Here is a 14,421-nt window from a genome sequence, read left to right as displayed (position 1 = left end):
ACGAAATGTGGCAGCAAGAGATCTATGATTGGAACTCCCAATGGGTTTTCAAAAAATTTTTAGGGCAAATACAAGGGTAGAGGTGGGTGCCAGATGAAAAGGGATAACCCTGTGTCATTTTCCCACTCCAAATCACTTCCTGGAGGTGCCATTCCCAAATAGGGAAAAACATACAACTCTGATCTCAGATTGCACTTTTCCAGAGTATCTGCAGAACTCTATTATGCTGCAGTACACAGCTGTTTTTCCTATATTGGAATTCTAATTGGACGACACTTAAGTTTACAGTTGCTAGCGTAACGGATTCCATACACACAAGCCGCATTTTCATTTTCCATTGCTCAGGTTTTATGAATGGGATTAGAACCTGATTAACCATGTTAAAGCAACAGAAAACCCAGCTGGGCTTCTGGGGGGGGGGGGGGCCAGGAAACCCTTGCATCTTGCTTCGCACAATAAATCCCACGCAAATTATCAAAAAAAGTGTATTCCAAATATTCAAGCAGCCTAACAACATTTCTTCATGTCACATCAAAATAACCTCATGTTGCATCTAGACATAACTTTGGGCTCGTGAGGAAAGCGGTGTAAAACTAAGCGCTCAAATTCTTCCTTCGAACGAAGCCTTATTAAGCACATCTGGTGTGGGGGAGGATTAGAAAAAGCAGCCGCTGAAGAGGAAGTGACTTCCTTCCCATCCCAGAGAAGGAGTGCTTAGTGACAATGTAACAATGCTGGCAGGCTCATGGGATTCAGATGCTCAACTCCAAATTTCAATTTAGCAACACAGGCGCTGATCTCATCAAGATTATTTGCAGCGACAGCTGTAGCAATAGCTGGTCACTATATCTGCAGAGACAGGGACTCCCACCACTATAAGTTTCTTCTCAAGAGGGATGGATGCAACATGAAACCCAAAAGCACCTGAAGGGGCCTCATTTGAATGTCCACCAGATCCTGCCGTGATCCACCTTAAAACTCACAGGCTGCAGGTGTAGGTGGCTTGATTACCACCAGGAGGCTGGTCTCCCCCTCCCCAGATGTTGTTGTTTTTTTTAACAACTAGCCTGATTAGGTAAAGGTACGCGGGTGGCGCTGTGGGCTAAAGCCTCAACGCCTAGGGCTTGCCGATCGAAAGGTCGGCGGTTCGAATCCCCGCGGCGGGGTGCGCTCCCGCTGCTCGGTCCCAGCGCCTGCCCACCTAGCAGTTCGAAAGCACCCCCGGGGGCAAGTAGATAAATAGGTACCGCTTACCAGCGGGAAGGTAAACGGCGTTCCGTGTGCAGCTCTGGCTCGCCAGAGCAGCGATGTCACGCTGGCCACGTGACCCGGAAGTGTCCCCGGACAGCGCTGGCCCCCGGCCAATAGATGTGAGATGGGCGCACAAACCCCACAGTCTGTCAAGACTGGCCCGTTCGGGCAGGGGTACCTTTACCTTTACCTTACCCCTGACCGTTAGGTCCATTCGGGACGACTCTGGGGTTGCGGTGCTCATCTCACTCTATAGGCCGAGGGAGCCGGCGTTTGTCCACAGACAGCTTCTGGATCATGTGGCCAGCATGACTAAGCCGCTTCTGGTGAACCAGAGCAGCACACAGAAATGCCGTTTACCTTCCCGCCGGAGCAGTACCTATTTCTCTACTTGCACATTGACATGCTATCAAACTGCTAGGTTGGCAGGAGCAGGGACTGAGCAACGGGAGCTCACCCCGTCGCGGGGATTTGAACCGCCAACCTTCTGATCGGCAAGCCCAAGGCTCTGTGGTTTAACCCACAGCGCCACCCGCATCCTGATTAAGGGGGATTCAAAAGCTGGCACACTGCTTTGTGACTTTTCGGTTTGTGTAATAAAGGTTCTTGCTTTAATAAATCTGGGTTTATTTATTTACAGGCCAACAACATGCAAGGAGTAGAGGCAAAAGTGAATGGAGCCTGCTGGATCAGGCCAAAGGCCTATCTGGTCCAACACTCTGTTCTCACAGTGGCCAACCAGATGCCTATGGGAAGACCCAAAGCAGGCTCTGAGCACAACACTCTTCCCACCTGTGATTCTCGGCACCTAGTATTCAGATGCATACTGGCTCCAACAGTGGAAGCAGAACATAGCCATTGTGGTTAGCAGCCGCTGAAAGCCTTATTCTCCATGAATTTGTTTAATTCGCTTGTATAGCCATTTAAGCCAGGTGAAAAAGTACTTCCTTGTGTCTGCCATGCAACTTCCAACATTCAGCTTCTTTGCACTGCCCCAGGTTCTAGTACTGAGAGGGTGGGAGAAAAATATTTCTCTGTACACTTTATCCACACCATGTATAATTCTGTATTGCTCTATCATAACCCTTTCCCCTACTTGCCTTTTCTCTAAACTCATAGGGCAATTCTTCCAATCCAATAATCATTTTGGTTGTTCTTTTACACACCTTTTCCAGCTCTAATATCCTTTTTGAGGTGAGGTGACCAGACATGTACACAGGATTCCAAGTACAGTCAAACCATTTATTTGTATTAATACTATTGCCATTCCAGCCACACAAGTCAGGCATTTCCACACACACACACACACACACACAGAGAGAGAGAGAGAGAGAGAGAGAGAGAGAGTCCATCTAGGAAGAGGTATTAGATCAGTTTGAAGACACATTCTAGGGAGGCAGAAGGAACAGAGTAGAGTGCAGAGGAGTACCAGTGAGGAATGTAGCCTGAGGCAGGTCACGGCCCAGGAAGAGTCCTGGGTCAGACAAATAGGCCCTCTTCAGTATTGAGGTCCCCCACCCTGGAATAAGAATCATTACTACAAAACTAAAACCTGATATTGTAAGAAAAGCCGCTTTCCTTGAAACACACACCTATATCAGGACACAGTGAACGGAGGTTGAATACGCCCCAATCCTGTTGAAAGTGTTCTACTTCACACTTGTCTTTCCTCCCAAACCCCACATAGGTGCCTTCAGGAGCAAAAGACTCCACTCCAAGAGTATCCATTCTATTTTCAAGCAAGCTTTCTTGTCTGTGATGGCCTCTAGTTTATGCAGTCAGTATTTTGACGCACACCTCAGAGTAATAAAAATGTGTTGAGCTCATTGGGGGAAAATGATGGGGAGGGGGAACCAAAGTGCACATTGCAGGAAATACTGTTTGCACCAAGACAAGCAATGGGAAAGGGGCTATTTGTACTTGTAAAATAGCCTAATAATTTACTCTTGCTATTCTTACAAATAATTATTGAAATAATTATTAAATGTGTGTGTTCTTCCTTTTAACAATACAAAATGCTATTTCTTTTTTCCATAGGCAGTCCCAGAAGAGAATGAACAGAAAGCTAGTGCCTCCCTCTGCCATAAGGTAGCTCAGCTTTTCCCCCACCAACACCTTCCATTCATTGCTGGATCCTTGTAGTTACTTGGAAGGGAAATCCCTTTTCACACATAAGTTTTTATAACTACATTTATAAGAGAAATTGAAAGAAGACTAATTCTAGGTAAACCTCTTAGACATTTAATGTTTCCTCAAGTAGCATTCTAATAATAATAAATAAGAAATAAATAATGCCTACATCAAAGTTAACTCAAAATCGGCATGACGCATTTAGAGGAAAATATGCTTAGGATCGGAGTGTAAGGGCAAGACGATGTTATTTCTCCTCCAGAAATCGAACATGCAGGTGCCGCTGGCTGAATTTCAGGACTTTTGCTTTGGGTGCGCTACCCTCCAGTATTTAGTACACTGTCTTATTCCTCCTCTCCCAGACACACAAAATTTATACGCCGCTTGCTCGTTCAGAACAAAGCAAAACAAGCCCTCCAAGCGGTTTACAAACCCCAGCCGGCATTAGCTTTTACTTTCCACCTGTCGCACGCTCGGCGGCCGCGCCCCAGGGTGGTGGAGCTGCTGGCATTCCTCCTGACCGTCCTTTAAACTTTGGTCACATGGCCTGACGCAGCCCTTCGAGAGAGGCAGCCTTTTGTACCTGGCTCCAGCCACCCTGCCTACGTCAACAGGTAAGCAGGCAGGCAGGCAGCCCTCCCTTGTCCTCCTCCACGAGCACCACCCGCGCAGTTGCCGCGGGCGCCCCTTCCTTACCTTACGGGGGACGCGCCCGCCGCCTCCTTGGCGCTGCTTCCCGGCGCCTCGGCATCGGCGCTGCTGGGGTGATAGGCTGTGAGCACCACCCCCTGGGAAGCAGACCAGCGGCTCATGATGCGGGCGAGGGCATCGTTGTTCCTGGACTGAGCGCAGCGCCGGCGAAGTTCCTGCCTCGCCCGGCCGCGGGGCGTATTAGCTGGCCGCGGGCCCGCCCCCTCGGAGGCGAGGCTGCGCTTCGCGCTGGGCGTCGCGGGCGAGGGGAGGACCAGCCTCCGTCCGGACCGCCTCCAATGAGATCTTCGCAGCCTGGGCCGAGTACCCCGGCCGCCTTTTTTCCAAGCGAGTCTTGCTCTCGGGCGACCTTTGCATGAGTCAGCCGCATGTTTACGCTCGTATATTCTTCGCGCGGAGGGATTTTACGCCGGCCTTTCCCCACTCCAGCCGGGAGCGTCGCTTTGCCTCTTCTTTTTTCTCCCTTTAGTTTCATCCACCTCCTCCTTCCCAGCTGATTGTGTCTTCCGTGCAACGCTTCTTAACCCCTTGCTCGCAGGTTTCCTTCTCTCAGCGAAGGGATCTCAGGATGCCGTGGCACAAGCCAATCTATGATTGGCACGCATGGCCATCTCAGCGTTTCCTCGCCGCTTTAGCGGGACGTTCCGTGCTCGCTACATGGAAACCAGTATTGATCCCGCTACTGTGCTAAGTCAGGTGCACTCAGCTCACGGGCTTGCTAAGGTTCGGACATTTGTAAAGAATCGTTTATATACGAGAGGAGCCAAACTAAAACTTGGAGTTTCTGCATTCCTCAAAGAAGTTGCTGCAACAAAGGAATTTTGGAGGCACATTTTAAGAACGTAAGATGAGCCCTACAGGTTGAGGCCAGAGGCGCATCTAATCCACTACCCTATTCTGCGGAATTTAGTTTGGGTTTGGGTTTTGATAGGAATGTGCTGTGTGTAATTATGCAAGCCATTGTTATTATCCTTTGTTGTTCTCCCTCTCTTTAGGAAAAAGGGTCTTCGCTTGGCAGGTCACTTCAGGTATGAGAAAAAGGCATTCATGGAATCATAGCCTGTAGAGTTGGGAGAGATCGAGAAGATCATCTAGTCAAACCTCCTGCAAAATCTCTTTCATTCCCTCCTTGTTGCTACGCAGGCCAAGCCCTTACATTAAAAATAGATTCAGAGTTGCTCGCTAGTGGTCATCCATTACACTTTTGGCAGGGTTAAAAGATGCCTACTGCAATTATGGCTATTTGAGAATAGGTCTGGGATTTCCTGAATTCGCTCTTGTACAATCTGTCTTGGAGCAGAGTGCATCATTTGTGAATCAAGACACAAACAGCAGCTGGGACAATTTGCTCCTATGCAACCAGCTGAATGATGGGTTGTTTTTTGATTCAGCTTACCATAAGGCATGTGTAATAGGAGGTGGCTCCCAATTTATTGTTGGGCCTCAACTCCAATCGTCCCTGAAAATTGACCATAGTGGCTGGGGCCAGGTCCTGCCCACCCAAGAGGCAAGCTGAGGTGATTGCCTCAGGCGGCAGGATCACAGGAGTGGCAGTTGCTAATGGTGCAATTCCTGCCCCCGGCCCCCATCCTGTACCTATCAAATGAATATTCATATAGAAAATGAGAAGGGATTAGATATGAACCTGCCCTTAGACTTGATTGGATTGCTCAGTACTGGATATATATATATATATATATATATATATATATATATTCCTTTCACTCCTGTGAGATATGGATTTTTAAAAAGTAAAATAAATATGTATTTGCCTATTTATGTAAAAAGTAGGAAAGGTAACACAACTTGCCAGAGCCAAACACAGCAATTGCAGTGAAGCAGGCATTAACATCTCAGTCAAAACCATGGGCTGGCAGAACAATCCTATCTGTTATTCAAAAGTGAGCCTCAAAAAGTTCAGTGAGACCTGCAGCCTAAATTGACCTGCTGCCCACCGGGCATACCTCAATGTGATCATTGTCATTAAGTGTTACAAACTTTTAAAAATTATCTTTCCTGTTACCTGAGCTCCTGGAGGATAGACACCTGTGTAAGTGAAGTAAGGAAATCATAGACATGGTACAGCACAGTCCTTACCTTGTCTACTCAGAAGTAAGTCCTATTGGATTCTGTGGGACTGAACTTCCAAGTAAGTGGGAGTTAGAATTTCAGCCTTAATAGAACATTGTCTTGCCATAACTCTTCTTTGAACATGTGCTGTACAACACTGAAAGGATTTACAACTTTGATACCATAGAAGTATTCATTGTTTTAACTGCATACCAAAAGCTATCCTCTGCTACTAAACATCCTACAGTGAATAAGGGGGAAAACTTGAGGGAGGAAAGAACATAGACTCAAATGTATATAATTTACAATAAATATGCAATACAGACACGATGTACAAACAATACAAGCCTTTGTTGTACAAAACCTTTGAACACAATACAATTCTATAAACTAAAACAGGATACAGATTGGGCATTCTAAAAATAAATATGCAAAAGCTGTCTTTCATTTAATAGGAATCTGAAAAGATTCCACAGCTAAGGTTGAACAAAGCAAAGTTTTTACATGTTGGAGTATGCAAAAGCAGCTTGATCCAGCTGAGCTGTCATTAGGGACTGCTGAAAGAGACAGAATTGAAAATGGTAAAGGAGGAACCACCTAACCGCATGCTGATGGCACAGTGGGACTCAGGAAGGATTAGAATGACATCTAAAGAGAATCAGTAAATATTTGCCACTTTCAGAATTACAAACTCCTGTCTGCAGATACTGAACAGATTTATTTGAGAATATTGGGAAGATAAAAGCATGATTGTTCATTACTCTCAAATTTAAAACATAGTTTTTAACTGAAACTCTCCCTGAGTGAAAAAAATGTTCAGTGCTGAACCAAGCATTTGCATACAATTCACTAAGAAGAGAGTAACAGGAATGCTGAAATATATTCAAGAACTTTTTCTCATTGGTGGATTCATTAACTCTTTAAAGTGTGCTTGAAAAGCAAGGATGAAATGTGTCTTATAAGACAGAATGTGTTTTATTACCATTAAAAAATACGACTGAGGTTAGTGCACCTTTCAGAATGGATCTATGGCTACAATTTTATGCACAGTGCACTGAACTCACAGGGCCGTGCTTCCAAGTAAACATGCATGGAATAAGCCTGTAAACATCTTTGCCCTAACACACCCAATGTCGCTGCTGCTGAAACACTATGATTCTTTGTCAAGTAGCAGTTAGCTATTGTCTGTGCCATCTCAAATGTAGTGATGTGGTCCCAGAACGCCTAACGATGCTGTGAGGTTGCTGGTGATGCACAACACAAATCCGTGTCCAAGCCAGCTGCAGTCTATGACCCATTCATATTTTAAACCTTTAAAAAAAAACTTTCAAAGCTGAGTGCTTTTACTTTCTGTAACCATAATGGATTAGAAATATGTCTTTGTGCACTTCCTCCCTTCCCAAGTTTTGAGCATTAACATAAGTACCCTCCTCCTCTTTCAATTTATTCTGAGGAAATTTCCATTTCCCTGTCTTTATCAGCAGGTTATGAAGATAAGGCACCAGAGGTAAACAATTTTGTCTCCAACTTGCAGGAGTTTCCCAAACTTCTCAGTTTCCCAAGAATTAGGGGGCCATGTAAAGTCTGGTGGGATGCAAAGATCTGCAACCTAAACAGAAAGCTGTGCCATGCACACAAATTGGGAGTTCTAATGGAATGAACAGCTGTAAGAGCTCACACTAACACCAACAACCGCAAAGACTTATCAAGGGCCAAGTCTCTCTTTTAAAAGATCTTCGGGTCACAAAGAATATCACAGTAGACGTAGCTCATAAAATCGGCTAATTAAACTACACTTAGTGCAAAGGTACGTAATATCAGCACAAACTAGGCCATGTAACCTTGTAAAGAGGTGCCTGGGTTTAACAGTACTATAACATGATTTTGCTTCCTGCACTACTGCTCAAGGCCACTTGCCTCATTTTCTTTAATTGTGTTATGTGCACACTTGAGCATTTGTTTCTTTCATCTGGTTGTATTACGCACAGCGTTTTGTTGGATATTAAAAGAATTCAATAAAAATTGTGATATTTATATTGGTTAATACTCTTTCCACAGGCATGCGGGGACAGATAGCGATCTCTCTGTAGTGCAAATTCAATATTTATTTAAGAAGCAAATTTACTCTGGTGCTTTTACAAGCTAAATCTGGCACCTCCTGGCAATTAAACAGAGGCATATCAGCAACGTGACATGGGAGGAAGCGTCACTGAATTTCACTGAGGTTATACAGGTCTGAATGTTCAGCATTTTAAACTTCTGTCCAATCTTTGCTCTCTTAAATAAAAGATTAATGGTGAAATGTGGCAGGAATGTACAGCTGTAAAGTACAGTCATAAGAGCACCCCTATAATACAGGGGAATTTAGGGGAGGGGAAGTATAATCCATGTTTCTACGTTTCTTAAAATTTGATATCTTAGTACTCATGAGCTATTTCTGTTTGCAGATTAATAAACCAATAAATTAGAAAAAGGTCGACTTGCAGTTAGTTAAGGCTACCAATCAATTGAGGTACCAATCAATCTTCCTTTATGTGACCAAAATAAATCCTGTAGTTTAGACAGTTGTTTCTGCATGGCTTAGCTGTAGATGCATTGTAATTAACTGTATTTAGTACTGGTACATGACTTACTTCACATTCAAAGCTAATGCAATATTAAAGTTCTGTCCACACGTTAAAGAACATACATAAAGAAATGGAGCTTGACCCTTTTGTCCTACAGATAATTTTAAAAGGGTATGTTAGTGCACTCTGGTGGTTGCTTTTGTAACTATTTTTAAGAAACAAGTGGGATGAGAGGAAACAAATAGTAGAAATGTAGAGGATACCACTCTTCACCAAGTAGTCACTTCATTGTGCAATGAATGACTATCCTACATATATGGAAATCAATGGAATTTCCTACCAAGATGTATTAACATTGATCCAGGAACTGTGCTAGATTGTATGACATTTGTATGTAAATATCCCAATATGCAACAGACTGCTTTGCACTGCCTCTGCCATAACCTGAAAAAGAGTAACCAATATTTATTCTTGGCTTATTGCTTGTGGTTTGTTTGTGGGAGATAAATCAAAAACTTGGGTTCAGACATACTGCTATGCCATACTGTGGCTTAGCTCTCAGTAGCATGGCAACTACAGGAGGGGTGGGGAGAGAAGCAAAGCAGCCATGATTTTATCATTGCATGCACTTGCTCATCAAGCTATAGTTTGACTCAGTATTACATGCAAATGAGACCACAGGCTGCTTTACATCACAGGCTTACAAATAGCTTTTTTGAACTGTTTTATATGCCACGCTGCCCCTTTTTTCTCTTATAAATTCAATGTGTCTGATGGTTTGCAGGTCCGCCTTGTCTGACAGAGCACCCCATAAAGAAAGAAAAGCTCTTTTTCAAGTGCATTTGGCCCTTTTCTATGAGGATGCTCTTGAAATCAGTTCATCCTCCTTGAATTCATCTTCTAAGTGCATCAACGCTTTATATTTTCTATGCTATACTCCTTGTTATGTTTTTGCCACTAGAGCTGATCTATATGCCTCTTTATTACTACAGTACACCCATTCACTTCTGCCAAATTGGTCATTACACCCAATACTCTTCTTACAACCCTTTGTTCTCATTTGTTTCTGCCCCTATAGTTTCAAACTGGAACCTGTTAAACAACGGGGGAAATAGCCCTCTCTCTGTGGACTAGAATTCTAAACACTGTCATTTAAGTCACTTTCCAAATCAAGTGTAGGGGGTGGACCCTGCATGAATTTTCTGAGTTCTGGCATGTGCTGTGGATCCATAAGATATCTAACCATTTGCAATGAAATGTCGCAAAACAACAACAACAACAAGCCTAGAGTTGTACAGTGTACAGACAGCAACCATTTTAGGCGTGTCCAGTTTCTCTCTCACACACACACACACCACATGCCTCTTTGTCAAGCTGAAAGTTGGTATTCTCAAAATTTTCACTCATATCTATAGTAAATTAGACAATGGGCAATTTGTCCCCCATTAATGGTATGCTTCATCTTGCCTAAAGGTAGGGCCAAGCCTGTATTTGCCTAGCACTCTGCCAGCTCTCATTCTGCAGACACGGAGCCCCTACAATCTGCTCATCATGAGTGAAGCACAATGTCTACAACACTTTCTCTGTGACAATGAGAGGCAGAAACACGGCTCCACCACCAGCACCCCACGTGGTGGAGCAAATGCTGGGCTCTGGCACAGAGGCCCCAAAGGCCTTGTTGATGCTGATGCCAGCCTCCCTTTTAATTTAAAACCAAAAATAAGTACAGGTAAGTGATTTTACATACCAGCACTCTAAAAGGAAACTTCTGATGAGGTAGCTGCAACCACAACCATAATAACTTTCTCCGAATGCTTTTTGGCCACAACATTCAGTTCAGAGGCATTCTGAGAAATTAAGATGGCGTTGCTGCAATGGAGTCTTCACCTGGCACTTCACTTTTCAGAGCTGGACTGCCTGTCGCTACCACCTTTCCCACTACTGCCTGCTATTCGCAATGAGGGAACTGCCAGAAGGCCCTCGGTTGTAGACCTCAGTGTCTCGGCTGAACAATAGGTACAGAGACACTCCTTCAAGTATACAGGGCTGAATCCGTTAAGGGCTTTAAAGGTCAACACCAACACTTTGAATTGTGCTTGGAAATGTACAGGGAGCCAATGAGTTTTAGGACCGGTGTTATATGGTCCTGGCTGCCATTCCCAATCACCAATCTGGCAGCTGCATTCTGGATTAATTGTAGTTTCTGGGTCACCTTCAAAGGTAGTCCCACGTAGAGCACATTGCAGTAGTCCAAGCAGGAGATAACCAGAGCATGTGCCACTCTGGCGAGACAGTGCATAGGCAGGTAGGGTCTCTGCCGGCATACCAAATGGAGCTGGTAGACAGACAAACTGGACACTAGAATTGACCTGTGCCTCCATGGACAGCTGTGAGTCCTAAATGACCCCAAGGCTGTGCACCTGGTCCTTTAGGGGGACAGTTATCCCATTCAGGACCAGGGAGCCCCCCCCCACCCCACCCCTGCTCACTCCCTATCCCTCAGTTCTTCTGACTTGTTGGGATTCAACCTCAATCCATTAACTGCCATCCACCCTGCCAACCGCCTCCAGACACTCACTGACTCTCTGTATGATAAACTCACAACGTATAATCATAACTCAGAAATCCTAGAGCTTTTGAAAAATATCCATTCCTGTATTCCAGCCAGAAATGTAATGAGGAACAAATTACTAGAACTAATTTTAGAATACTTTTCAGATGTTTCCAGGTGGAAAGAGTTTGCAGTTGCACTGAATTGGTTGCTTGCCATCTGCTGGCTGAAATATAATGCTGCTGCAACGCAAAAGCACTTTCAGGAGTTTGTTAAATTCAAATGAGAGAAGACTTGGAGTATCAGTTAGCAAACCATTTCAGAGAGTAATGAAGTTCTCGTCCTGTATCACCTGCACCTTAATACTGGCAGATGGTAGGTGGGCATTTTGACCACCTGCTGTATTTTACATGACTCATGACTTAATTTGATTTCTGAGGCAGCCTAATTTTTAAAGGAGAAATGGGCAAGGTTTTCTCTCTCTTTACAACTCCGTCTCTCTCAAACCCCAAACCAAAATTCTGCTAATCTGTTCAGGAGGAACAAGGAAAGATGTTCCTATTCCAGCAAGCATTCAGAGAGTAATGGCAATGGTCATTTTGGCCAGGCAGGATATTATTATTATTTATTAAATTTATTGGGGGGGCTACTAAGGCAACACCAAGCAACTTATAATACACAAACAAACGTCAGTGCCTGCACACAGTGTGTGCAGCCCCAGGCACCCACAGTCCTGGGGCCAAGCCGGAGGGCCTGCATTCCTCTGTCTCTCTCCCATCAAAGGTCATCAGAAAAGGCAACCCAAAAAGTTTCCAAAACAAAATCGAGCCTAAACCCCAATGAAAATGGATCTAGAAAATCAGTTTAATCCAAGATAGCCTGTATCTGGCATGCAACTACTTACAAGAACCTTGCCCAAGAAGGGGAGATTAGCATTACAGTAATAACTCTGGTTACGAACCATCCTCCTTGCGAATGCTTCAGGTTATGAGCTCTGCTAAGCCAGAAGTAGGCGCGCCTGGTTGCGAACTTTGCCCCAGGGTGCGAATGGAAATCACATGCCGGAGGCATGCACGCAGCAGGAGGCCCCATTAGCAAAAGCGCACCTCAGGTTAAGAACGGTTTCGTGTTGAGAACGGACCTCCAGAACAAATTAAGTTCATACCCAGAGGTACCACTGTACTGACCAAATTATTGACCAAATCCAGGTAGGGTTTCTTAAGGAATGGCCATACTTATCACTGTTTCCTTTCAGCAGACAGAGACCAACCCCTCTTGCAGCTGGCTGTCCCCTCCCCACTAGTTTTTCTCAACTATGATTGGCAAGAGACATGGGCACAAGTCATGTGACCCAGATTGAACCAAGCACCTTGTCCACATCCTTGAGCCTTACAAATTTAAACTCATCCCACATAACAGAACCAGACAGTGTTCTGGACACCTCTAGAGATTCATCTGCTATAACAGCAGTCAAGATCCTGGCAGATACAAGCATTTTTATCCCCAAAATGCTTTGCAAATGAGCCACAGCAAGCCACCGTTGGTTCTACCACCTCCTTCAGCCCACTCTGTAAAAGGCCCCATGCTACCTGGAAAAGCTCTGCCAGAGGGCACCATGAAGATGCAATGGAGGAAGCAAAGTATCCATTGGTTGTCACTTTCACTGCCACTGAGTAGGCTTGATAGCGACCAATTGTATTCAATTGTGTTCAATTGTATTAGTCTGTAGCTTTCTTCCACTTGCGTTGAAGCTGTTTCTCAGCTTGTTTCATTGCCCTGAGCTCTGGTGTACACAAAGGTACCAAGCGGGATATACAAAGTGGGAGAGGACACAAGGGATTATTGTGTCAATGGCCTGAGCCATTCTCATGTTCAACAGAAACACCAGTCATATTAGCCAGAACATTTGTTAAGAGTGCTGGGAATAGTAGCTCTGTGGGAGTAAACTACAGCTCCCCGGATTATTTGGGGGAGAGCCATGTGTTTTAAATGTATGGTGTGGGTGTCACCTTGTTCCATCTAGCTTTATACAGTATTGTCCACTGGATGGAAGCGGCTCTAGAGGATTTCAGATAGGTCCTATCAAGAGATACCAAGGGTTGAACTTGGGCTTTCTGCTTGAGCTAGTGCCCTCTTGTGTCTCTTGTGAAGAATGCCCATGCATATCAAATCTCATGCTACAACAAATGAGCATGCTTGTTTGGGATATATCACAGAGCTCTTTTCTGCTGATCAAGCCATGCCTTGCTTTGTGAGGCAGTCTGGAGTGCCTGTGGAATTCCAAATCAGAATGGCTAGGGGATTACAAATATTACTTGTAAACTATTGATACAATCAGTATTAATTACTATTCATTATGAATCTTTATTTATTTAAAAGGGAAGTGCTTACTATTTTAGAAAATGAGCGTTATATATATGCACATATTGCAAACATGTAAATTTCAATTTGTTTTCATAAGGCACACAGGGAAAGGCAGTCTTTTCTGTGCTGTATAGTCTTATCTGTTTTGAAGAGATTATAAATATATTTGTAATTTTTTTTTGTTTAGTTTAGACACCATATATCTAATCAAGATTTAACACTGTTTGAACACTTATCTGAAGTCCACAGACCTCCTTTAAATTTGAATATGAGAGTTTTTTCTGATTCTGGTGAGTTTTGTGTTATCTAAATTTCAGTGAATTTGCTATTACCATAGTAAACATCTCTTGAATTTGGATGCAAATGAAAGAAATGTTAATGTAGACAAGATGTCCTGTGATCTAAAACCTAATTCTTTTCCAACAATGGTAGGACAGATTTGATAACCAGAGCATAATGGTCTGCTCTGTTAGTCAAACCAACAATTAAATGTGGTCAGAAAGGGGAGGGGGATGTTTACTCTGGTTGCTAAGCAGTGATTCATCATTTGTGTTATAATAATTTGTAATATTTGCTCTACATACTCAATAGATAAGAAACCAAGTTACATCTATCTATCTGGCGTCCTTTAAAAAATCATCATGTGTGTCATAAAGTTCAGGAATTTTCATTTTTTAAAAATAAATGCATACTTGGACAATCCAAAGATAAGCACTTGGCCATCCTTCACCACAAGTTCCCAGGGCAGGTTGCAATAACATAATATACAAACCAATA

At 43.8% G+C, this 14,421-nt stretch overlaps 1 protein-coding gene across 4 annotated transcripts in view; it reads right to left on the bottom strand.

Moving 5' to 3' along the window:
- Nucleotides 1–14,421, bottom strand: part of ARHGAP18 (Rho GTPase activating protein 18) — a 75,245-nt gene that overhangs the window by 53,190 nt on the left and 7,634 nt on the right. For 2 of the 4 annotated variants that reach the window (XM_082216121.1, XM_082216122.1), the window contains exon 1: nucleotides 4,078–4,270. The exons of the other annotated variants lie outside the window; for them this stretch is intronic. In XM_082216121.1, the coding sequence (XP_082072247.1) occupies nucleotides 4,078–4,193 (116 nt within the window). In that variant the 5' untranslated portion in view covers nucleotides 4,194–4,270. Of the gene's footprint in view, nucleotides 1–4,077; nucleotides 4,271–14,421 lie in introns of those variants that run through there. 4 annotated transcript variants of the gene reach the window in all.

This window comes from Podarcis vaucheri (assembly GCF_965113315.1).
Source record: "Podarcis vaucheri genome assembly, chromosome: 3".
Lineage (NCBI taxonomy): Eukaryota > Metazoa > Chordata > Lepidosauria > Squamata > Lacertidae > Podarcis > Podarcis vaucheri.
This window is presented reverse-complemented; position numbering and strand designations above follow the sequence as displayed.